Source organism: Bombyx mori, chromosome 21 (genome assembly GCF_030269925.1).
Source record: "Bombyx mori chromosome 21, ASM3026992v2".
NCBI lineage: Eukaryota > Metazoa > Arthropoda > Insecta > Lepidoptera > Bombycidae > Bombyx > Bombyx mori.
In genome coordinates, this window is record NC_085127.1 from 831063 (window position 1) to 853776 (window position 22714).

A 22714-nucleotide genomic window follows, 5' to 3' on the forward strand; every position below is an offset into this window, starting at 1 on the left:
TCAGCTTAGGTGGGAACAAAAAAATATATGCACGAATTAATTAAAAAAACCAAAATACTCGGCCGACAATTATTTCTAAATGTCAACTCTTGTAAATCTTGATCATTATACTATTTCCATTTCTTTATTTTCTCGATGACAGTTCTAATTTGATAGTTGTAGTGTTGTGACCAAATAAATAATGATATCGATCGCATATATTTCTTATGTTTTGAACCAAGACAAATACAACAAAAACATTCAAATATATTTTTTCAAGCTGGGAACACTCAAATGCCGACGCAGGCCAGTAAAAAACAAGAGATAATTGACTGGCTCCAACGTCATGGCGGAAATGTTGATAATACTTTATTAAAATAAAGTACAATTAGTGAATAGTTAGAAATCGAAAAAAAGCCTCCCTAAAAGATATATTACCGACGAAATACCTGCAAGTACAATGCTATAGAATTAATATGGGCACAAATCAAAGGACACACCGCTAGAAACAATACCCATCCTCCCTTTACGGCAAATAAGATGTTAGATTTATTAAAAAGTGCATGTGCGGTAGTAACCGTCGAATAATTTGAAAAAATTGTGAGAAGAACCCAAAACATTATAACGTCGGATTGAGAAATTCATGTGGCATTCAATAATATAGAAGTACAGGAACTTATAGTAAATGTTAGAGAGAGCTCATCGAGTGACAGCGATGAGTCATCAGATTTTGATTAAAATAAATAAATACAGAATCAACATAATATAAAATAGTGTAAGAAAAAATGATTTAATTGTAAAAAGCGTGAGGTGCTTTTCAGGATATTATCAAAATAACCCTTCTACTCATATCTGTTTATAAAATATTTATAACTACTGATACCATGCACCCCACGCTTTTTTTACAATAAAATCATTTTATTTTATTATTAATTCAAATTTATTAAAATTTATTTTCTATTTTTTAATTGGATTTTCTATAAAAGCGTATTTTGTTAGTTTTTTTAAACTATTATATATTTTTCATTTTTAGTTGAATTTCAAATTTTTTTAAATATTGAAGTGTCATCGGTCCTTAATAAGTATACCAAATTTCGAGTTAATCCTACGTTTTGAAGGGGGTCAAAATCATGTTCAAAGATTCCGTTAGAAACATACATACGTCTGAAGCTTATAAAATCGTTTTAAAAAAAGACGCTCGTTCAAGTTTCCACAGGAGCTGTCATCGAGAATAATGAAATGGAAATAGTATAGGTGAGCACTAGTTAAAATAAACGACCAACATTTCTTCTTAAAACTACTTTATTGATAATAATAACACAAGGTTCATTTTACATGTCCGTGTACGGTGTAAGGAGACTAAAACGAAGATATTTCACAAACGCTCCCGACAAGTGTACGCTAGTAAAAAACTCAATATTCATACATTTGAAGTATATGTATTGTTTTTAAATAAAATCACGCGTGGGGTCAACGGCCTCGCACGTGCCGTTAAGCGTCTGCAGGCTGACAGGGAGGACGTTCGTCACCGTACGCTTTACATCACAAGTTTACAACACGCGGAAATACTAAACACATTCTTTCCGTCGATTTAGATTTGTAGTAAGCAACACTAAACACATTTATTCTTAAATTGGCAACACCGTAGTCATCTGGTCACGCGGGCCTCTGATGTCTCTCCCACTTACATTATTGAATACATTTTTCGGTTCTTAAATTACTCAAAGCTATAATATCAGTCACAAAATACATTAAGAAAATTGGAACTTTATGGTCACTGACTCGGTATGTTGATTGTTTTTTCACTTGACGAAATCAGCCAAAGGGCTTCAAGGGATTGAGTTCGTTCCCTATATAGGCGTACGCTTTAAACTCTCCTATCTTGGTCCCGTCCTTGTACAGGTACTGCCTGAAGCAGGTGTCGCAGAAGAAGGCGGGGTCGAAGGGCACGCGCCGACAGCCGGACACGATCCACTTGGCGCCGAACTCCGCGCACGTGGTGCAGTAGATGGTCTGGTTGTGCGTGACGGCGGAGTGGCACGGGTAGTGCCGGCGCCGCAGCGGGTCCCGCACCGTCACGCAGCGCACCTCCGAGAACGTGAACACGTGCTCGCACGCGCCCTGGTGCACGTACACCTGCCCGCACCCACCCACGTACATGTGTGGCGACCCTACTGACCTCGGGGTGACCGGGCTTAAGCGCGATCACTCCGTCCCTACGTACGTACAGCCGCGGCGCGACTTGTCTAGTGTGGTGAACCTACTGACCTCGGCGTGACCGGGCTTAAGCGCGATCACTCCGTCCCTACGTACAGCCGCGGCGCGACTTGTCTAGTGTGGTGAACCTACTGACCTCGGGGTGACCGGGCTTAAGCGCGATCACTCCGTCCCTACGTACAGCCGCGGCGCGACTTGTCTAGTGTGGTGAACCTACTGACCTCGGGGTGACCGGGCTTAAGCGCGATCACTCCGTCCCTACGTACAGCCGCGGCGCGACTTGTCTAGTGTGGTGAACCTATTGACCTCGGGGTGACCGGGCTTAAGCGCGATCACTCCGTCCCTACGTACAGCCGCGGCGCGACTTGTCTAGTGTGGTGAACCTACTGACCTCGGGGTGACCGGGCTTAAGCGCGATCACTCCGTCCCTACGTACAGCCGCGGCGCGACTTGTCTAGTGTGGTGAACCTAGTGACCTCGGGGTGACCGGGCTTAAGCGCGATCACTCCGTCCCTACGTACAGCCGCGGCGCGACTTGTCTAGTGTGGCGACCCTACTGACCTCGGGGTGACCGGGCTTAAGCGCGATCACTCCGTCCCTACGTACAGCCGCGGCGCGACTTGTCTAGTGTGGTGAACCTAGTGACCTCGGGGTGACCGGGCTTAAGCGCGATCACTCCGTCCCTACGTACAGCCGCGGCGCGACTTGTCTAGTGTGGTGAACCTACTGACCTCGGGGTGACCGGGCTTAAGAGCGATCACTCCGTCCCTACGTACAGCCGCGGCGCGACTTGTCTAGTGTGGTGAACCTAGTGACCTCGGGGTGACCGGGCTTAACACGTTAACAGTCCCTTTACAAGCGTTCCGAAACACGCCATATGTCCAAGTGTGACTATATATTTTTTGGCCACTATTCCATGTCCACTTATCGACTGATACATTAAAAGTTACAAAATATAGTCGTTGACCCCGGATATACCCGTGTACACCGGACGGTACACGGACTTATAAATTAAATTACCGTGTACCCTTAAAGTGTACCACAGACTCATGAGTGTTCCAGTAGACGTATTTACGATTAATTTATTACCATATCGATGGTTCACTTCCGCGGCAGACTACTTTTCTGCCAATACATACCCTCGAACACATAAATATAAGATGAAGATCTATAAGCTATGGTCTGCAGAAGGTTACACTTGGGGATACCAAATTTACAGTGGGCAAAGTGTGCAAGTTTTTAGTTTGGATACCTCCGGAAGTATAGTAGTAATATTGGCAGAAGGTCTACTTGATGAAGGTCGCTGCATGATAACTGACAACTACTACACGAGCGTCCCTTTGACAGAATTTATGTTTTCTCGCAATACAGACCTCTGTGGCACAGTCAATAAAAAGAGAAGAGGTTTACCGAAAGAGAGAAGGGAGAAAAAAGCTGAGCATTCTAGCAGCACATGAAACCGTTGTATAAAAACTTACAGCACGAACTTGCACACCAACCTAGTGAAATACACTTCTTCAGCACGGGAAGAACACCGCAATTATATGCAAGGTCATCAAGACCATTAGAATTATCAGGACCATCAGGATTACCCGGACCATCAGGAAGACCGTTTTCTTCTAGTTCAAGTACGCCGCTGAGAAACACACATTTTTTGGAGTTTTTGGGCAAGAAAGAATCTCGATTCATCCGAAGACGATGCGTGAGATGCTGCCAAAACCTCCTTGATGAAGGTCGACTGCCTCCACATGCACAGGCCAAAGCCAAAAGGGTATCAACGTAATGTAAAATTTGCAAAAAAGCATATTACGTTGTTTGTTTTTCAAAGCTTTTAGTTCACCAATTAAAATTTGTATCTTTTTTTTAAGTTTTTTTATGTCGTGTTGCTATACCAAGAATTAAAAAAAAATATGAAATGTTTTCGACTTTTTCGATTTATTAGATCCTTGGCCACAAGTCCACAAAGAAAACATTAACTAATTTGACGAGTCCGTGGATCTAGGACCCGTAGAGAAACACATCGGCTCGTGTACCTAATAGGGTACACGAACTCGGCGAAACCGATCACCGTGTACCACATACGTAGCACCGGACTGTTAACGTGTTAAGCGCGATCACTCCGTCCCTACGTACAGCCGCGGCGCGACTTGTCTAGTGTGGTGAACCTACTGACCTCGGGGTGACCGGGCTTAAGCGCGATCACTCCGTCCCTACGTACGTACAGCCGCGGCGCGACTTATCTAGTGTGGTGAACCTACTGACCTCGGGGTGACCGGGCTTAAGCGCGATCACTCCGTCCCTACGTACAGCCGCGGCGCGACTTGTCTAGTGTGGGAACCTACTGACCTCGGGGTGACCGGGCTTAAGCGCGATCACTCCGTCCCTACGTACAGCCGCGGCGCGACTTGTCTAGTGTGGCGACCCTACTGACCTCGGGGTGACCGGGCTTAAGCGCGATCACTCCGTCCCTACGTACAGCCGCGGCGCGACTTGTCTAGTGTGGCGACCCTACTGACCTCGGGGTGACCGGGCTTAAGCGCGATCACTCCGTCCCTACGTACAGCCGCGGCGCGACTTGTCTAGTGTGGCGACCCTACTGACCTCGGGGTGACCGGGCTTAAGCGCGATCACTCCGTCCCTACGTACAGCCGCGGCGCGACTTGTCTAGTGTGGCGACCCTACTGACCTCGGGGTGACCGGGCTTAAGCGCGATCACTCCGTCCCTACGTACGTACAGCCGCGGCGCGACTTGTCTAGTGTGGTGAACCTACTGACCTCGGCGTGACCGGGCTTAAGCGCGATCACTCCGTCCCTACGTACAGCCGCGGCGCGACTTGTCTAGTGTGGCGACCCTACTGACCTCGGGGTGACCGGGCTTAAGCGCGATCACTCCGTCCCTACGTACAGCCGCGGCGCGACTTGTCTAGTGTGGCGACCCTACTGACCTCGGGGTGACCGGGCTTAAGCGCGATCACTCCGTCCCTACGTACGTACAGCCGCGGCGCGACTTATCTAGTGTGGTGAACCTACTGACCTCGGCGTGACCGGGCTTAAGCGCGATCACTCCGTCCCTACGTACAGCCGCGGCGCGACTTGTCTAGTGTGGCGACCCTACTGACCTCGGGGTGACCGGGCTTAAGCGCGATCACTCCGTCCCTACGTACAGCCGCGGCGCGACTTGTCTAGTGTGGCGACCCTACTGACCTCGGGGTGACCGGGCTTAAGCGCGATCACTCCGTCCCTACGTACGTACAGCCGCGGCGCGACTTGTCTAGTGTGGTGAACCTACTGACCTCGGCGTGACCGGGCTTAAGCGCGATCACTCCGTCCCTACGTACAGCCGCGGCGCGACTTGTCTAGTGTGGCGACCCTACTGACCTCGGGGTGACCGGGCTTAAGCGCGATCACTCCGTCCCTACGTACAGCCGCGGCGCGACTTGTCTAGTGTGGCGACCCTACTGACCTCGGGGTGACCGGGCTTAAGCGCGATCACTCCGTCCCTACGTACGTACAGCCGCGGCGCGACTTGTCTAGTGTGGTGAACCTACTGACCTCGGCGTGACCGGGCTTAAGCGCGATCACTCCGTCCCTACGTACAGCCGCGGCGCGACTTGTCTAGTGTGGCGACCCTACTGACCTCGGGGTGACCGGGCTTAAGCGCGATCACTCCGTCCCTACGTACAGCCGCGGCGCGACTTGTCTAGTGTGGCGACCCTACTGACCTCGGGGTGACCGGGCTTAAGCGCGATCACTCCGTCCCTACGTACGTACAGCCGCGGCGCGACTTGTCTAGTGTGGTGAACCTACTGACCTCGGCGTGACCGGGCTTAAGCGCGATCACTCCGTCTCTACGTACAGCCGCGGCGCGACTTGTCTAGTGTGGCGACCCTACTGACCTCGGGGTGACCGGGCTTAAGCGCGATCACTCCGTCCCTACGTACAGCCGCGGCGCGACTTGTCTAGTGTGGCGACCCTACTGACCTCGGGGTGACCGGGCTTAAGCGCGATCACTCCGTCCCTACGTACGTACAGCCGCGGCGCGACTTGTCTAGTGTGGTGAACCTACTGACCTCGGCGTGACCGGGCTTAAGCGCGATCACTCCGTCTCTACGTACAGCCGCGGCGCGACTTGTCTAGTGTGGCGACCCTACTGACCTCGGGGTGACCGGGCTTAAGCGCGATCACTCCGTCCCTACGTACAGCCGCGGCGCGACTTGTCTAGTGTGGCGACCCTACTGACCTCGGGGTGACCGGGCTTAAGCGCGATCACTCCGTCCCTACGTACAGCCGCGGCGCGACTTGTCTAGTGTGGCGACCCTACTGACCTCGGGGTGACCGGGCTTAAGCGCGATCACTCCGTCCCTACGTACAGCCGCGGCGCGACTTGTCTAGTGTGGCGACCCTACTGACCTCGGGGTGACCGGGCTTAAGCGCGATCACTCCGTCCCTACGTACGTACAGCCGCGGCGCGACTTGTCTAGTGTGGTGAACCTACTGACCTCGGCGTGACCGGGCTTAAGCGCGATCACTCCGTCTCTACGTACAGCCGCGGCGCGACTTGTCTAGTGTGGCGACCCTACTGACCTCGGGGTGACCGGGCTTAAGCGCGATCACTCCGTCCCTACGTACAGCCGCGGCGCGACTTGTCTAGTGTGGCGACCCTACTGACCTCGGGGTGACCGGGCTTAAGCGCGATCACTCCGTCCCTACGTACGTACAGCCGCGGCGCGACTTGTCTAGTGTGGTGAACCTACTGACCTCGGCGTGACCGGGCTTAAGCGCGATCACTCCGTCTCTACGTACAGCCGCGGCGCGACTTGTCTAGTGTGGCGACCCTACTGACCTCGGGGTGACCGGGCTTAAGCGCGATCACTCCGTCCCTACGTACAGCCGCGGCGCGACTTGTCTAGTGTGGCGACCCTACTGACCTCGGGGTGACCGGGCTTAAGCGCGATCACTCCGTCCCTACGTACGTACAGCCGCGGCGCGACTTATCTAGTGTGGTGAACCTACTGACCTCGGCGTGACCGGGCTTAAGCGCGATCACTCCGTCCCTACGTACAGCCGCGGCGCGACTTGTCTAGTGTGGCGACCCTACTGACCTCGGGGTGACCGGGCTTAAGCGCGATCACTCCGTCCCTACGTACAGCCGCGGCGCGACTTGTCTAGTGTGGCGACCCTACTGACCTCGGGGTGACCGGGCTTAAGCGCGATCACTCCGTCCCTACGTACGTACAGCCGCGGCGCGACTTGTCTAGTGTGGTGAACCTACTGACCTCGGCGTGACCGGGCTTAAGCGCGATCACTCCGTCCCTACGTACAGCCGCGGCGCGACTTGTCTAGTGTGGCGACCCTACTGACCTCGGGGTGACCGGGCTTAAGCGCGATCACTCCGTCCCTACGTACAGCCGCGGCGCGACTTGTCTAGTGTGGCGACCCTACTGACCTCGGGGTGACCGGGCTTAAGCGCGATCACTCCGTCCCTACGTACGTACAGCCGCGGCGCGACTTGTCTAGTGTGGTGAACCTACTGACCTCGGCGTGACCGGGCTTAAGCGCGATCACTCCGTCCCTACGTACAGCCGCGGCGCGACTTGTCTAGTGTGGCGACCCTACTGACCTCGGGGTGACCGGGCTTAAGCGCGATCACTCCGTCCCTACGTACAGCCGCGGCGCGACTTGTCTAGTGTGGCGACCCTACTGACCTCGGGGTGACCGGGCTTAAGCGCGATCACTCCGTCCCTACGTACGTACAGCCGCGGCGCGACTTGTCTAGTGTGGTGAACCTACTGACCTCGGCGTGACCGGGCTTAAGCGCGATCACTCCGTCTCTACGTACAGCCGCGGCGCGACTTGTCTAGTGTGGCGACCCTACTGACCTCGGGGTGACCGGGCTTAAGCGCGATCACTCCGTCCCTACGTACAGCCGCGGCGCGACTTGTCTAGTGTGGCGACCCTACTGACCTCGGGGTGACCGGGCTTAAGCGCGATCACTCCGTCCCTACGTACGTACAGCCGCGGCGCGACTTGTCTAGTGTGGTGAACCTACTGACCTCGGCGTGACCGGGCTTAAGCGCGATCACTCCGTCTCTACGTACAGCCGCGGCGCGACTTGTCTAGTGTGGCGACCCTACTGACCTCGGGGTGACCGGGCTTAAGCGCGATCACTCCGTCCCTACGTACAGCCGCGGCGCGACTTGTCTAGTGTGGCGACCCTACTGACCTCGGGGTGACCGGGCTTAAGCGCGATCACTCCGTCCCTACGTACGTACAGCCGCGGCGCGACTTATCTAGTGTGGTGAACCTACTGACCTCGGCGTGACCGGGCTTAAGCGCGATCACTCCGTCCCTACGTACAGCCGCGGCGCGACTTGTCTAGTGTGGCGACCCTACTGACCTCGGGGTGACCGGGCTTAAGCGCGATCACTCCGTCCCTACGTACAGCCGCGGCGCGACTTGTCTAGTGTGGCGACCCTACTGACCTCGGGGTGACCGGGCTTAAGCCCGATCACTCCGTCCCTACGTACAGCCGCGGCGCGACTTGTCTAGTGTGGCGACCCTACTGACCTCGGGGTGACCGGGCTTAAGCCCGATCACTCCGTCCCTACGTACAGCCGCGGCGCGACTTGTCTAGTGTGACCGAGCTTAAGCGCGATCACTCCGTCCCTACGTACAGCCGCGGCGCGACTTGTCTAGTGTGGCGACCCTACTGACCTCGGGGTGACCGGGCTTAAGCCCGATCACTCCGTCCCTACGTACAGCCGCGGCGCGACTTGTCTAGTGTGGCGACCCTACTGACCTCGGGGTGACCGGGCTTAAGCCCGATCACTCCGTCCCTACGTACAGCCGCGGCGCGACTTGTCTAGTGTGACCGAGCTTAAGCGCGATCACTCCGTCCCTACGTACAGCCGCGGCGCGACTTGTCTAGTGTGGTGACCCTACTGACCTCGGGGTGACCAAGTTTGATCACGATGTCCTCTAGGTTGACGGAGCACATGTCTTGGACCGGAAAATCTCCAATCCCCTTCCGTCGCGCCCACGTGCGTATGACTGCGCTGTTGTCCACGCACCCTTCCCTTGTGTCCACGTAAAACGTGTTGTTTATGAACAAGAAACCGGATGGGAACACTTCCTGTAATGTATGATCGAATCGATTAGAGTTCACTTAGCCTTTGTTCTACAGCACGGACCTCGGACGCCACGAGCGCCGCTACAAGAAGAACACGTGTATCTGTGGACTGTTACAATGGTCATCGCGTCGTTGGCCTCATAGGTATGAACCTAAACTGCTGTACTCGGATTTCGGTGCGATCTAAATTGGATAAGTAGGTTAAGCAACCGATCGACAAGGTACCTTGGCGGCGGCGGCGGGCGGCGCGTCGGGCGCGTGCGACACGTCCACGCGCATGTCGTGGTCGTTGTTGCAGGCGATGCGGTCGCGCAGGTCGCTGAGCGGGCGGCGGCCCAGCAGCACCACGTCGCAGCTGAACACCGTGCTGCGGCTGCGCGTCTGCAACACCGCCGCATCGTCACGCCAAGCGGTACCAGACCACGATCGGTGGATTAGTGGTAAAACTTAGCCCACTGAATTTCTCGCCGGATCTTCTCAGTGGTTCGCGTTTCCGATCCGGTGGTAGATTCTGCGAAGCACTGCTCTTGCTAGGGTCAGTGTTAGCATCACTCCGGTTTGAGCCCCGTGAGCTCACCTACTAGTCAAGATTACGCTAAAATAGACTCTCAAGACTATCAGCTTAGGTAAGGAAAAAAAGGTAAAACTTTGAATCGTAAAGGCCAAAAAGCGTATGCTATTTAATCAGTTACTGCGCGATTTAAATACCGTCCAATTACAATTTACACGGGCGAAATTCGCCGGGCCAGCACATCCATTGGAGTGAGGGCCGTGCGTAGAGCTTCGACACATCGTTTGTCGCCACCCTACAACGTCATTGCAGATCCACTCAATCTACTCTAGGTTTTTATGCATTCTGCAGCGGTCGCCGTTTTCGTCAAGCCTGTCGAATACGAAGGATTCGTGGTGCAACTTAGCCCACAGAGAGCACATTGAGTTTCTCGCCGGATCTGCTCAGTAGGTCGCGATACCGATCCGGTGGTTGATTCAGTGAAGCACTGCTCTGGCTGGAGCAGATGTTCGCAAAGTCAGCAAGAGTAAGCCCTGTGAGCTTGCTGCAAGCTACACATTTGGTGAAGCTAAAATAATCCCCTGAGGTTACTAGCAATAGGTACCTAGACAAAAAAGGCTATACTACAGACATAATAAGCGACCTGACACTTACGTTTCGGTCCTTGTGTAAGTGATCTATGAAGGGCCTGTAGACTCGCACCCGGAATATGAGATCCTTCCCTGGTTCCAACTCACAAGGTAATGTAGGGTCTTCATTGCTGCCCTTGTAATTATTAATACATACAAGTTTAGAGACACGAAATAGACCTTTTATTATCTTGTGAGTGTTTGATTTAATCAATTATAATAGTAATGAAATCTATCATTATTCTTTAAAAACCACAAATAATAATACCAAACACGTGATTTGTATTTATAAATTTGTTTAAGTTAATAACCAATAGCCTATTTCAACCACAAATTAGTCATACGTTCCCATTTGACAGGTTGAAATACCACAGTACAATTTAGATTGCAACCTCATGTTCGAATTAAAAAACAATCATAATCACCTCTTGTGACAAAGGCAGCATTCTTAGGCCTCTGTACTTTAGTCTCATTAAATATGGATTCAAATTAATTTTGTTCCTCATCTTGTACTTTCTTGTTGTACACAATTTAGTGGAATTGAGGTCTATGTCTGGAATATCCGTTGATGATAGTATCGAAAGTGATGGCGTGTCCCATTTTAAATTTAGCTCTTTACCTGTTTTCAGGTGCTCTATGCTGAAACAGAATTTATTACCGTGTATGATTATAATCTTTTAAAGATTTCTTTTAAATTTATATTGTAAACTGTAACAAATAGCAGGATAGGAAAAAATACAAAAGTTAAGAAGTTCAATTTATTAAATACTTGGGTGATGTTTAAATTTAAAGCTATGTCATAGAAATCAAATTTTAAAGACGTCACAGCATCTCAGGCGTTTGGAAAAGCTCATAACCTATTAAATCCACAGTGATTGATGAATGATGCAGTGTAGTATACCAAAAATACCATTGCTTGGTCTCAAAATACTTCTATTTGAATGCACAAGAGGAAATTATCTTCACACTTTACTGGAATACTAATCCTGTTTCTTTCATAGCTGATCAGATTGGAAATAGCGGTTATGTATAGCGGAAATGCAGTCTAGGGGCGGAGGTATTCCCCAAATGTTCAAAACTAAAACTACTGCTCATCGTGAAGAAATACACACTTTCATAACAATAAAGAACATAAACAACAGATATGATTGATAAGTTCTTCATAACAACTACAGATATTATATAAATATTTTCAGTATGCTGCAATATATTTTAGAAAGCCAAAAAAAGTAAGATACATAATTTTGTGAGCAGTGGTAACAAAAAACAAGTTCTGCAAATATAATAACATTTCTGAAAAATTAGTATTCCGAGTGCGAAACAATTGAACGTTAACTAAACACCTTGCCCCTAATACACACAAAGTTTAGCTTATAATAAACATTCTGGATGATACACAAATCTGTACAAATGCATTCATCTTAAAACTTACCTTAAAAATTAACACACAGCTGTTATTAATGTATTTGTTACTGCTAATGTATTTGTTGCTTACCTGCAATATTTACCTAACTCCTTAAACTCCTCATCATCAAGATCACATCCAATAAAATTTCTTATTTCATCATCATAGAACTTATCCAGATGACCTTTAGTTTTTGGCTTACCAAATATAGGAAGAGCTTCAAAAACTCTTGGTAGATTCTTTGTTATTATTGGGGGTGTAACCATCTCATTGGCAATGCTGTACCACTTTGGACCTTTATCTACAGTGAAAAGCTCAGGCTTTGGCTTCTTGGCAGGAAATTCTACAAGCAAATCTGCATTGATTCTTTTTAATGTTTCACCAATACTAGTAGCACCAACATCTCTGTCCCCACTAGTACTTGGTGAAGGAGTCTCCTGATCGTTACTATGACTTGCTGGAATTTCTCCAATGCTTTCCATGTCATTTAAAGAATCTCCCTCATTTTGATTCCGTTTCGATGCAACTTCTTCGGCGCTAGCCTTATCACTTAGAGGTTCTTCCTCACCTTGACTGTCATTTTTGGGAAAATTTTCTTCATCAACTTCTTCAATTTCAAATAATACAGAAAACTTGTATTCTTTCTTGATTTCAGTCTCTTCTGTTTTCGATGATGTAGTTTCTTTATCCATAATGGGGTTGATTTGCAGAGTATGCTCCTTATTTATTCGTTCTGGAATATTTAGACCTGATCTTATTTTTTGTGACCCAGAGCTTTTGGTGTTGTACTTAATTTTTTTGTTTATGTTCAGAATATGGTGATCAAAGGTGATGAAATAATACTGTTGATTAACTATCAGTAATTTTCAATTCTCCATGGTTAGTAAGTGTTCTCTTTAGGTAGTTATTTTTTACATTTTGTAAAACGTATGTAATTATTAAAATATAACGGTAACTTGAATATTTTTTTTAGTCTAATTGATTATACTTTTTTTGAGAATAAATTTTCTTTCTAAATCTTAAATAAATTCCACAAGACTAAGTAGGTAGGTATCAATTGTTGACATTTTTCTGTTTTTATGGGTAATGGGCAGTGATCTCGAACGTCATAGAGCGAGATCGGTAGACTTGGCAGCTAAAATCGGCATATTTGTACTATTTTATACCCAAAATCGGTATTTGGCAAAAAATATACAATATTCAATCAAATTCGTTTCATTATTGAAAAAAAAAACTTAGACTAATTTATAACAATCATATTTAAGAATAATTATTTTTTATACCAATATTGTTTGGCCATAGCTGCAGTCATCGTCGAATTAATTTCAAAATCATAACAATTAGCTGTATTAGAGTCGTTTTGCATGTAATAGACCAGTGATTGATTCAGTAGACAGCCTGTTTCGCTGTTTTGTTTTCAAAAGATTAATATGTGAAAATATGCGTTCAACGTTAGCAGATGAATAGGGAAGTGATAAAATATTAAGGACTAGCTGACCCGGCAGACTTCGTAGTGCCTCAATCGATAAATAAAAGACCTAAACTTTTGTATAAAATAAACTTAAAACAAACAAAAGGAATCCGTCCGATGGGGGACATATCAAAGGAAAAACAAAATTGTTATTTCTATTTAATTCCGAGCATTTTCATATTTATCTACCTTTTAAACCTTCTCTGGACTTCCACAAATAATTCAAGATCAAAATTAGCCAAATCGGTCCAGCCGTTCTCGAGTTTTAGCGAGACTAACGAACAGCAATTCATTTCTATATATATAGATAGAAGATAGATAGATAGATAGATAGATGAAAAGATGAAATTAGACAACAAAGGAAACATTTGAGTTTCATCGCCACAGTTTATAGGCTTATTACACTTGGCTGAATTCAGACGACTGAATTCAGTCGCTACTGAATTCAGTCAAGTGTAATAGGATTAAGTAAGTTAATCTACTGAATTCAGTAGCAAGGATGGTTTCTGACTGACTGAACATTTAGAAGCCTAATTAGAAACGCATTTAGGAAGATGTAATCGCATTTAGTTACAGAATGGTTTCATTCAGTCGTCCCATAGCTCTCCGTGCGTAAGGAAGTTTTAGTTTGTTTTTTGCTTCCGAATAAAAAGTATTAATTTCGGTGGCCTTTATTTAATGTGCCAGACATTTATAAATAGACCGACATGTTTCAGGGATAGTTTTTGTCATCAGGGGTTGGGATATTGAAGAACTAAATTTTAAATCTTGATACGAATTTCCTGTTGCAAGAAATCTTAATGTTACAACCAATCTTTCTTTTGGACTTATACTATCATAGGATTATATATGTAATAGTTATATAATAGAAATATAATAAACTATCGTAGGATAGTATCCTGCTTTTGAATAAACGGTGTCACAAGGTTTAATATTAGGTCAAACGAGATCGAATCCATCTATAGATAATTTTTGAAATCTGCTGGTTCTAAATCACTCATAATGTTCATATTTGCACACAACAATAAGTATTTTTTCACCGATATTCTTGTTTTTATTTTTTTTTATTTTGAGAAATTGAAACAAAAAAAAAAACAAAAAAATCTTGTTGTTTAACAATACTGGGACCATCCTCTTACGCACACGACACGTCTTACTTCGTCGCGTTTAAACTGACAATTGATTCAGTAACTGAATTTAGAACAGTGTAATCAGAAGCTTCTAATTTGCTTCTGAATTCAGTCGACTAAATTCAGCCAAATGTAATAAGCCTTTTAGTAAAGTTACTTCATCCCAAAATAGTTCTACATCATTAGGAAATGTTTTGATTTGTTCACATTAAAATGCGCCACTCTATATATCAATTTCCTGGAAATCATTGCTCTGAACAATATTGGGAAAGGGCCTACTCTTAAGAAGTATCGAAGTAGTTTTGCCAATTTTAACATTTTTTGGATCATTATTGTCTAAAAGTGTCAAATCGGTAGAAAAATCAGGAGAATTTCCATGTTTACTCTGAAATCGTAGAAAAATCGTTGTTTTGGTAGAACAGACCCCATATTGGTAGAAATACCGAAAAATCGATAGGTTCGGTAATGGGTATTATGAGTAGAGTTTAGGGACTCACTGAATTTGGCCCCCCTTTTTTTGATTTTCGGATTTATTTTATTTTTAATTATTTGTCCGTTAATGATCGAATGTAAAAATTGTTTATTCGTCTTTTATTTATTTATAATTAATTAAACAAATGATCACCCTTAAGTTGGGCCTCCTTACTAGATATATCTATTTTTATCGCTCAGATTAATTAATTTTGATCAATTATCGTTTGTTCGACGACTATTGGTGATTGTTCGATCATAAAAACAATTAAATTCCCAATTATTATTATTTTTATATCTAATAAGCAAACCATCACCTCACGCCTACATTGCGCATGCGCCGGTTTTGTCAGTCAGCTGGCAATCAGTGGCGTAGCTACCTAGGGGCTAGGCGAGGCAGTTCCCCGGGGCCCTCATGCTCAGGGGGCCCTCGAATCCTTACCAGAAGTCTCGATCGAACTGAACTTTTGGAAGTTTCTCCTATTTTCAAAATAAATATGACAGGCTGCAACCCCACTTTAATCATGACAATTGATGACAACTCAGTTGAGAGAAATGCAAATGTTATGCTTAGGGAATTCCCCTAAATTATTTCTGTAGGTTGGCAGTGTTGTCAATTTGACGGATAGTGATATGTGCGTTTTATTATAAATTATTCATCGAGGTGTGTTTTAATGTGAATTCGAGTTAAGATTTTTTTTTCTAGAACGGTTAAAAAATTAATACCGTATCAGGAATAAGTAAGCTCGTAGAGGCCGCGCGACGCGCTATCAGCACTCTAGCACGCCGCCAAGGAGATACGATACACCGAGTATCGCGTCCCGACCTGGCAGGCTGGTTCTGGTCTAGCAGGGTATTCCAGGACACCAGCGGCACCGTCTGGGCGGCCTGACGGGCTGCCGTACCGAGACGGCCGACGTTTCAGAGCCTTCGATTCGCCTCGAAGGCTTCGTCAGCCGGGTGTTCTTGGGCTGAGCTGCGCCGTCTGGTTGTAGAGTTGACCGTGGTAACCCCGTTACCTCCTCCGGGTTCTGACCTCGGAGGGGATCGGACACTTGGGCGAAGAGTGCAGGGGAGTCGTTTAGTGGGTAAGGCCCTGAAAGCGTCCTTGGGCCGGCGGTCTCGCATTCGCGGACTAGTCCCACATATCGCGCGCGCCCCCTAGGCTCGAGGGCCTCGTAGGAGGTTCGGCCCCGAGCCCAAAAAAAAAGGCCCGACCATTATATAATAAACCCTTGAATCTTCTCTATTTCGTTTTATTAGCCAAACCCACACCAAGTATTAATTGTAATTAATGTGGTTACTGTTTAATATTTTTATTACCTGCCCTGCAGTGCACAAAAAAAGAGCTTAAGTAGTTTAGAATTTTTAAAGTATTGGTATTAAAAAAATGGTATTAAAAAAATATTTCATATTTTTATTAGCTAAAACCTAATCAGCTTACATAGCAGTGGGGCCCCATTTTTTAATTTGCCCCAGGGCCCTTGGTTACCCAGCTACGCCACTGGCGAGGAGTAAAGTTGTGTGATTTGTTTTATTTTGTCTTTAGTGCTTACTATTTAGTATCTGTAAAAGTGCACAAATGTGGGACAATAAAACAAAGCCGCTGGACTACCTAGCTTCTTCGGATCCTACAAAAGTCCACTGAAGAAGTCTCAGTACCTAAATGATCACCATTTTACTGTGATTATATTTCATCCCATATCAACTAATCTCATTTCATTTAATTTCACTTCATAATATCATTTTTCATAAAAATAAGAATTGTGAATTAAAATAAGACTTGACCTAAAAGTCTTAGTTACAAGGTCATAAATTCCCTTCTTAACTATTTACATTTACCTACTTTTAATTTTCCCATTTCTAAGATGCTTTAGGTATTTTAATAACCACTCAGACAAAGCTGTGTTAACTAAATACCGATCGATCAAGAGATCAAATACCGCAAATGAAGCTGGATTAGAGAAAGAACACGTGGTGAATTGCACTATTTTACCGACAGGTTATTTATTATTTCATCTCATCGAATATATGTTTGGAGTTGTTTTATTTCATGTTATTTATTTTAAATTTATTTCATCCTAAACTTTAATTTCAATTACCTATGTGGTTTGGTTAAAAAAATTAAGCTGTATAGTCTCTTTATCCGTTCTGTGGGTGATAAAAAAAAAGACTGACACCTTCCAATTTCAAGTCAACAAAGCATTGACTTGTTTGTTGGATGTGTGTTTTTCAGCAAGTTATCGTTAAGCTGTAGTATCCTTAATTAATATAGGTACTTCATATATTTAAGGTAGTAACTACACTTGTTTTTACATCAACTTGGTCAACTAAGATCATAATCGGAAAGAAATATGCTCACTTTATGGAATTTATTTGAAGCAACATTGTTATGTCTCAACGCAGTATGTGTATTACACGAAGAAAGATTCATGCAGAAAAGTGAGTTTTCGAACAGTTTTTTTTTGTATATTGTAACCATATGTCGTCTAATTAGTTACGGCCACACGTCATTTCGGATCCTCCCAATCCACTAACCGTGCTTTTAGGCTCTTCAAGCACCGGTCACCGTTCACATCGAACTTGTCGATTAAGACGAAGAGTTCGACGAGCGAACTTACACACAGATACAGGGCACTGAGTTTCTCGCCGGATCTTCTCAATGAGTCACGTTTCCGATCCGGTGGAAGGTTCTGTGAAGCACTGCTCTTGCTAGTGTTAGCCTCGTCCTCAGGTTTGGCCCCCTGAGCTCATCTACTTGTTAGGGTCACGCTGAAATGATCTCTCAAGGCTATCAGCTTAGGAAAAAAAAAAGCAGCTTAATTAATTAAAGTACATTTTTTATATTCATTTAACTAAACATGTTGAGTTAGGCACTAGAAATATTTGCTAGCTTCAGCATTTCTTTTATCAATTGCGTATTTCATAGGGCCTATAATCCATTCAACACGGCTACACTCTTAAATGTACATCGAAGCTCAAATTAAATTATATTACAAGTTTTAATGATATAACTAAGATAGACTAATAGAATTTAAATTATGCTTACAGTTGGCTGGGGAGCAAATACCCAAACCCAGGGCTTTGAAGATCAATCTTCGATGAAATTCCAAATTCTTAACTTGGTGAGGTCAATTAGAACAGTTACAAAGAGTAAGTAACTCAATGAAGTTTATTCACAGTTGAGAAATAAATTATGATTGATGTTGTAATGTTGAATCATCTTAATGGAGTAATAATATTAATAAAAAGTAATCACATTATGTGATTAGTGGTAACTATGTTGTAATAAAAATATCAATTCAAAAAACACTTATTTCAAAAATCACTGTTACTTTTTAAATATAAAAGAAATATTTTTTTAATTTTTGTCATTATAATTAATGAGAATGATATTATTGACTTTTGGCAAGTTAAATTTTATTCAAAATACATAATAATATAATTGTATCAATTGTATCGAACAACTGATAAATTTCCCATCCTAGATTAATTGGATATGACAGCCGAAAAGACATCACAATGTCAATTCTACCAGCCACCTAACATCAGATATAGCAACGCATGATTTAAAAAAAAAAACAATCACAAGTAGCCAAAAATCTATGTATGGGTTTGTGTTCATGCAGGGTTGCTCAGGTAGCATGTGGTAAACTGTCAATACACTAGTGGCTCCCAGTGTGTCATTCCTTTTATTTTTTATATGATACATAGGGCAGCAATGTAATTTAGTGCTGATAAATTAGTGCTCTTCTCGTGTTGCTTTATGTTTAATAATATTAATCTAAACTATTTGGCTTTATGTTTCAGTTCCTCTCATCATACTCAATATCCTGACAATAATGTTCAAACTGTTACTGGGATAATGAACATTGATATAGAAATATCAATAGAAAATATAAAAATCTTAATAGTGTTATTATAAGATATTTTAATTTTGTAAATCAAATAAAAGTTAAATTTGTATGTTTGTAAACTTTTTCAACCATCCATACATGCTCAGAACAATTTTTACTTATTGCCCCATTGTCTATTTTCTGCAAGACACTAAATATAACCAACCAGCATGGATTCAATAATTCTACCCAAAAGCACTTGACACAGGGTGGTTTTCGTACAGGCATTTTTGTCACATACTGTCTGGTGCTTCCTCAATTTTTTCTGAGTACTTTAATAATAAGTATAACATTCTTGAAGAGGGTTGAATATGCATCGAAGCTTAGCTTTGCTAATATCCATTCCTAAATATCCACTGTAGTAATTTTTTAAAGATTACATATTGAAAAATAACACTGAAAATCATCAGTGGCATAAATTGAAGGTGTTGCCTAAAAAATCTTAACCTGTGACATCACAGAACACTTACTTCCTTTCATCAATGTCGCCCTTACATAATTTTTTTTTTTCCCAAGAAATAGGTACGTATAATATTTCTGAAAATGTTTGGATTATTAGAAACCGCATTGGTAAATCATACTACAAGATTTCCAAGCCTTTGAGCCATGACTATATATTAGGAGTGGGTAATATCGGTTTTGCCGCGTATCGAATCGTATCTATATATCGAGGATCAATATCGGATATTGAATCTATATATTTTCTGAATCTATATATTGATGGATGCTAGTAGATTTTCTCGATTCATGATATTTGAGATTTGAAACGATACGCTGATATAATATCGTAGTAGATATAGATTTAAGTCAACGTTATACGGTTGGTTTTCTGATATCAATTTATAATATGATCTTAAAGTAATAAAAAGAACATGAAAATAAAAATATCAAAAAAACTTTTCTTCATGCTTTTACCAGGCTTAGGACTGGCTACATTATTTTCAGTTTTTAGTATTTTGTGTCTTAATTTAAAATTACAAAATATACAAAAAGAGTGTAGATTTCAAAAGTTTAATACAAACACAAGAAATAAACTCAATTATTTGGATTCAACTAAAAATAGAAAAATGTGTACTTTAAAAATCAAACACAAAAAACTTTTAAGTATTTATAAACACTTGTCCAAAAATTCTAGTTCAAGGACAAAGCGCGTGAAATTAAATTCAACGATGCAAATAGGCTATACTGCATTCAAATTAGGGTCGACAGTTGAAACTTCTTTCCTTAATTGTATCCTGCTGATACGCTAAGAATAATCTACAGACATATGGACTTAAATATAAGGTTTACAATTGTATGGATAATGCCTGTTTCTGTTTCATTCATCACATGATATCCCTATCGTGCGCTCACTCACTCTGGCCGATTCGATACAAAAAACGAATATTGCTGATATTAACGAATCGGTACGATATGCCGATGCGCATCACATCGAGCAATATCGTGTATCGGCTGATATCGAAATATAGATTTCGATTCACGAATCGGTACGATATGGCGATGCGCATCACATCGAGCAATATCGTGTATCGGCTGATATCGGTATATAGATTTCGTGCGGGGCGATATCGGATTCAACGATATTGCTGCGATATATAGATATTGAATCTATATACGATTTATATCACCCACTCCTACTAAATATAGTCCCCGGTACGTAACTTGGCAAGAGTCCTTAGATGCGCAGAAGTCGTTTTTAGGTCTCTTTGGTTGTCAAGCGGGACGCGGGGAAAGACGTAGCACCGTTCCGAGCGCGTGATTGGTGAGTCAGTCGACGCTCACCTCCCGCACCGCGTCCACGTTCCGTTTGCTCCCGGCTACACATGCGCCTACTGTGTTGTAGGATACCCTTTTTTATATTAAGTTTTTGTTAGGAGTTGTTATTATTGTTTAAATTTAGTTTTTGTTACGAGTGTTATTGTTTTAAATTTGTTTGCAATGCCAGGACCAAATACCATATATTACCAATGACCATATAGTAGATTCAGTCACTGAGCGTTTTATAATTTATGCCAGTGACGACAGCGACTCTTCGTTACGTCGACGATGAGGAGCCAACTCCTTCCACCAGCTCAGGTGCTACCATAAATTTAATCCAAGGCGTAGCACTATTAGAAAATGATAGTGACGACGGCGACGCATAATTTTTAATATTAAGTATATTTTTTAAAATAAACTTCTTAACTTTTAATTGTATTTTATTTATAACACCTAATACACTTCACGACTTCCTCTCTTTTCTTTAACTTTCTTCAAAACACAGGCTTAAAAATAAGTTATGGCAAATACACAATTAAATTAAATTAAATTATATGCGGGCAATAAAAGTAACCATTTTTTTGTTGCAATGTGGATTATGCGCGACATTACCCCCACTACACCAAAACCTTGCCAACTTACGTGCCGCTTACTATACCTACTATGAGTTTAAAATAAATTATATCTCAAGGTGGGTGGCGCGTTTACGTTGTAGATGTCCATGGGCTCCAGTAACCACTTAACAACAGGTGAGCTGTGAACTCGTCCACCCAACTATTCAATAAAAAAAATTAAAACTCTACACGCAGAAGAGCCATTTGTATTGTTAATTCCCTTATCATTCATCATTTGGAGTCTCTGGGTCTACGAAGGAGCTCCGGTTCTTCCTGTTTTGTACTTAGTTACATGAGGAGGCGTATGTACTTTGAGGATTTTTGATGAAAGTATTTTTTCCATTGCCTTACTAGTTAGACAAACATATGGTCGGCCTGACGTGGAGTAATTATGTCGGTACTTTCCTTTCGTACCTCGGAAATTATTTATTTTAATGCAAAAGATTCTCATAATTAAATATTTTACATTAGAAAATCATAAAAATAAAAATGTGTGCGTGTACTAGTGTACACACGTAAGAAGTGAAACTTGTTTATGGCCTTATTTTTCGAAAAATGATCTACATGCAACTTTCTAGAAATTGGTTAAATAAAGTTAAATTAGATAAAGTTTAAACAAAAGGATTTTATTATCATAGACATGAATACAAATAATACAATTATTTCACTTTACCTTTTTGCTACTAAGATTATTACAGCATTTTAATAATACATCTCTTTGATATCATAATACCCTGGTACTTTTCTTCCTATAAATTAATAATAATAGCACGGTCCACGTGGTGTTAAATGGGGTTCCTGAGGTTCGTGAAGTTTGACCCACCTTGAGAGATGAGGTCGATTTCTCAAATCCGAAACCATGCTTCAGAACATACCGCCGTTAATTATTAATAAATCTCTTTGCTATCATAATACCCTGGTACTTTTCTTCCTATTATTTTACGTAATAACAGTAATAAATAGCACGGTCCACGTGATATTATTAAGTGGGCTCCCTGATATTATTGGAATTACAAAATGATTTCCGTAATCCACCTGGAGACATGAGGTCAATTTCTCAAATCGGAATCCATACTTCAGAACATACAGCCGTTAATTAATAAAGAAGGCTGTACGTCAGAGTAAAGTTATAATAATACATCTCTTTGATATCATAATACCCTGGTACTTTTCTTCCTATTATTTTACGTAATAACAATAATAGCACGGTCCACGTGATATTAAGTGGGTTACCTGGGATTATTGCAATTACAAAATGTATTCCGTGACCCACCTTGAGACATGAGGTCGGTTTCTCAAATGCGCATCCATACTTCAGAACATACAGCCGTTAATTAAAAGATGGCGCGTAACGGAAAAATGTGACGCGTAACCGAAAAATGTGACGGTAAATTTTTTTCCAACGCCGATAAGGAAGTTTCACTTCAAAAAGTTGGTTGGTTTGAATGAGAATACCAAGAAACAAAGAGTATTTAATCACTACGGGAAACTGAAAGAAAATATA

General features: G+C 43.3%; 2 protein-coding genes across 4 annotated transcripts; one reads left to right on the forward strand and one right to left on the reverse strand.

The window, feature by feature from the left end:
- Positions 1-1263: 1263 nt before the first annotated feature.
- Positions 1264-13662, reverse strand: LOC101746030 (snRNA-activating protein complex subunit 3). Of its 3 annotated transcripts, none has more exons than XM_038018401.2 (7): positions 13531-13662; positions 11961-12603; positions 10891-11104; positions 10491-10601; positions 9551-9706; positions 9143-9328; positions 1264-2115 (listed from the first exon to the last, which is right to left on the reverse strand). In XM_038018401.2, exons 2-7 carry the CDS (start codon positions 12560-12562, stop codon positions 1795-1797), a joined length of 1590 nt encoding a protein of 529 aa, XP_037874329.1. In that variant the 5' UTR covers positions 12563-12603; positions 13531-13662; the 3' UTR covers positions 1264-1794. The 3 variants fall into 3 exon arrangements, with proteins under 3 accessions (XP_037874329.1, XP_062530579.1, XP_062530578.1); XM_062674595.1 differs by lacking the exon at positions 13531-13662 and adding an exon at positions 13154-13401; XM_062674594.1 differs by lacking the exon at positions 13531-13662 and having other exon boundaries at positions 11961-13335.
- Positions 13663-16783: 3121 nt separating this feature from the next.
- LOC101745892 (immediate early response 3-interacting protein 1) lies at positions 16784-18908 on the forward strand. Its single transcript, XM_038018402.2, has 4 exons — positions 16784-16944; positions 17236-17384; positions 17994-18095; positions 18753-18908. The coding sequence occupies exons 2-4, from the start codon at positions 17297-17299 to the stop codon at positions 18806-18808; spliced, it is 246 nt and encodes an 81-aa protein (XP_037874330.1). The 5' UTR covers positions 16784-16944; positions 17236-17296; the 3' UTR covers positions 18809-18908.
- Positions 18909-22714: the final 3806 nt, after the last annotated feature.

Coding starts and splice junctions, on each gene's coding strand:
- LOC101746030 (XM_038018401.2), bottom strand. CDS start 12,562: ATGGATAAAGAAACTACATCATCGAAAACAGAAGAGACTGAAATCAAG. Junction 10,602..10,890: donor TGCTGCCTTTGTCACAAGAG/GTGATTATGATT, acceptor AATAATTACAAG/GGCAGCAATGAAGACCCTAC. Junction 2,116..9,142: donor TCAAACTTGGTCACCCCGAG/GTCAGTAGGGTC, acceptor GGGTGCGGGCAG/GTGTACGTGCACCAGGGCGC.
- LOC101745892 (XM_038018402.2), top strand. CDS start 17,297: ATGCTCACTTTATGGAATTTATTTGAAGCAACATTGTTATGTCTCAAC. Junction 17,385..17,993: donor AGAAAGATTCATGCAGAAAA/GTGAGTTTTCGA, acceptor TTATGCTTACAG/TTGGCTGGGGAGCAAATACC. Junction 18,096..18,752: donor AATTAGAACAGTTACAAAGA/GTAAGTAACTCA, acceptor TTTATGTTTCAG/TTCCTCTCATCATACTCAAT.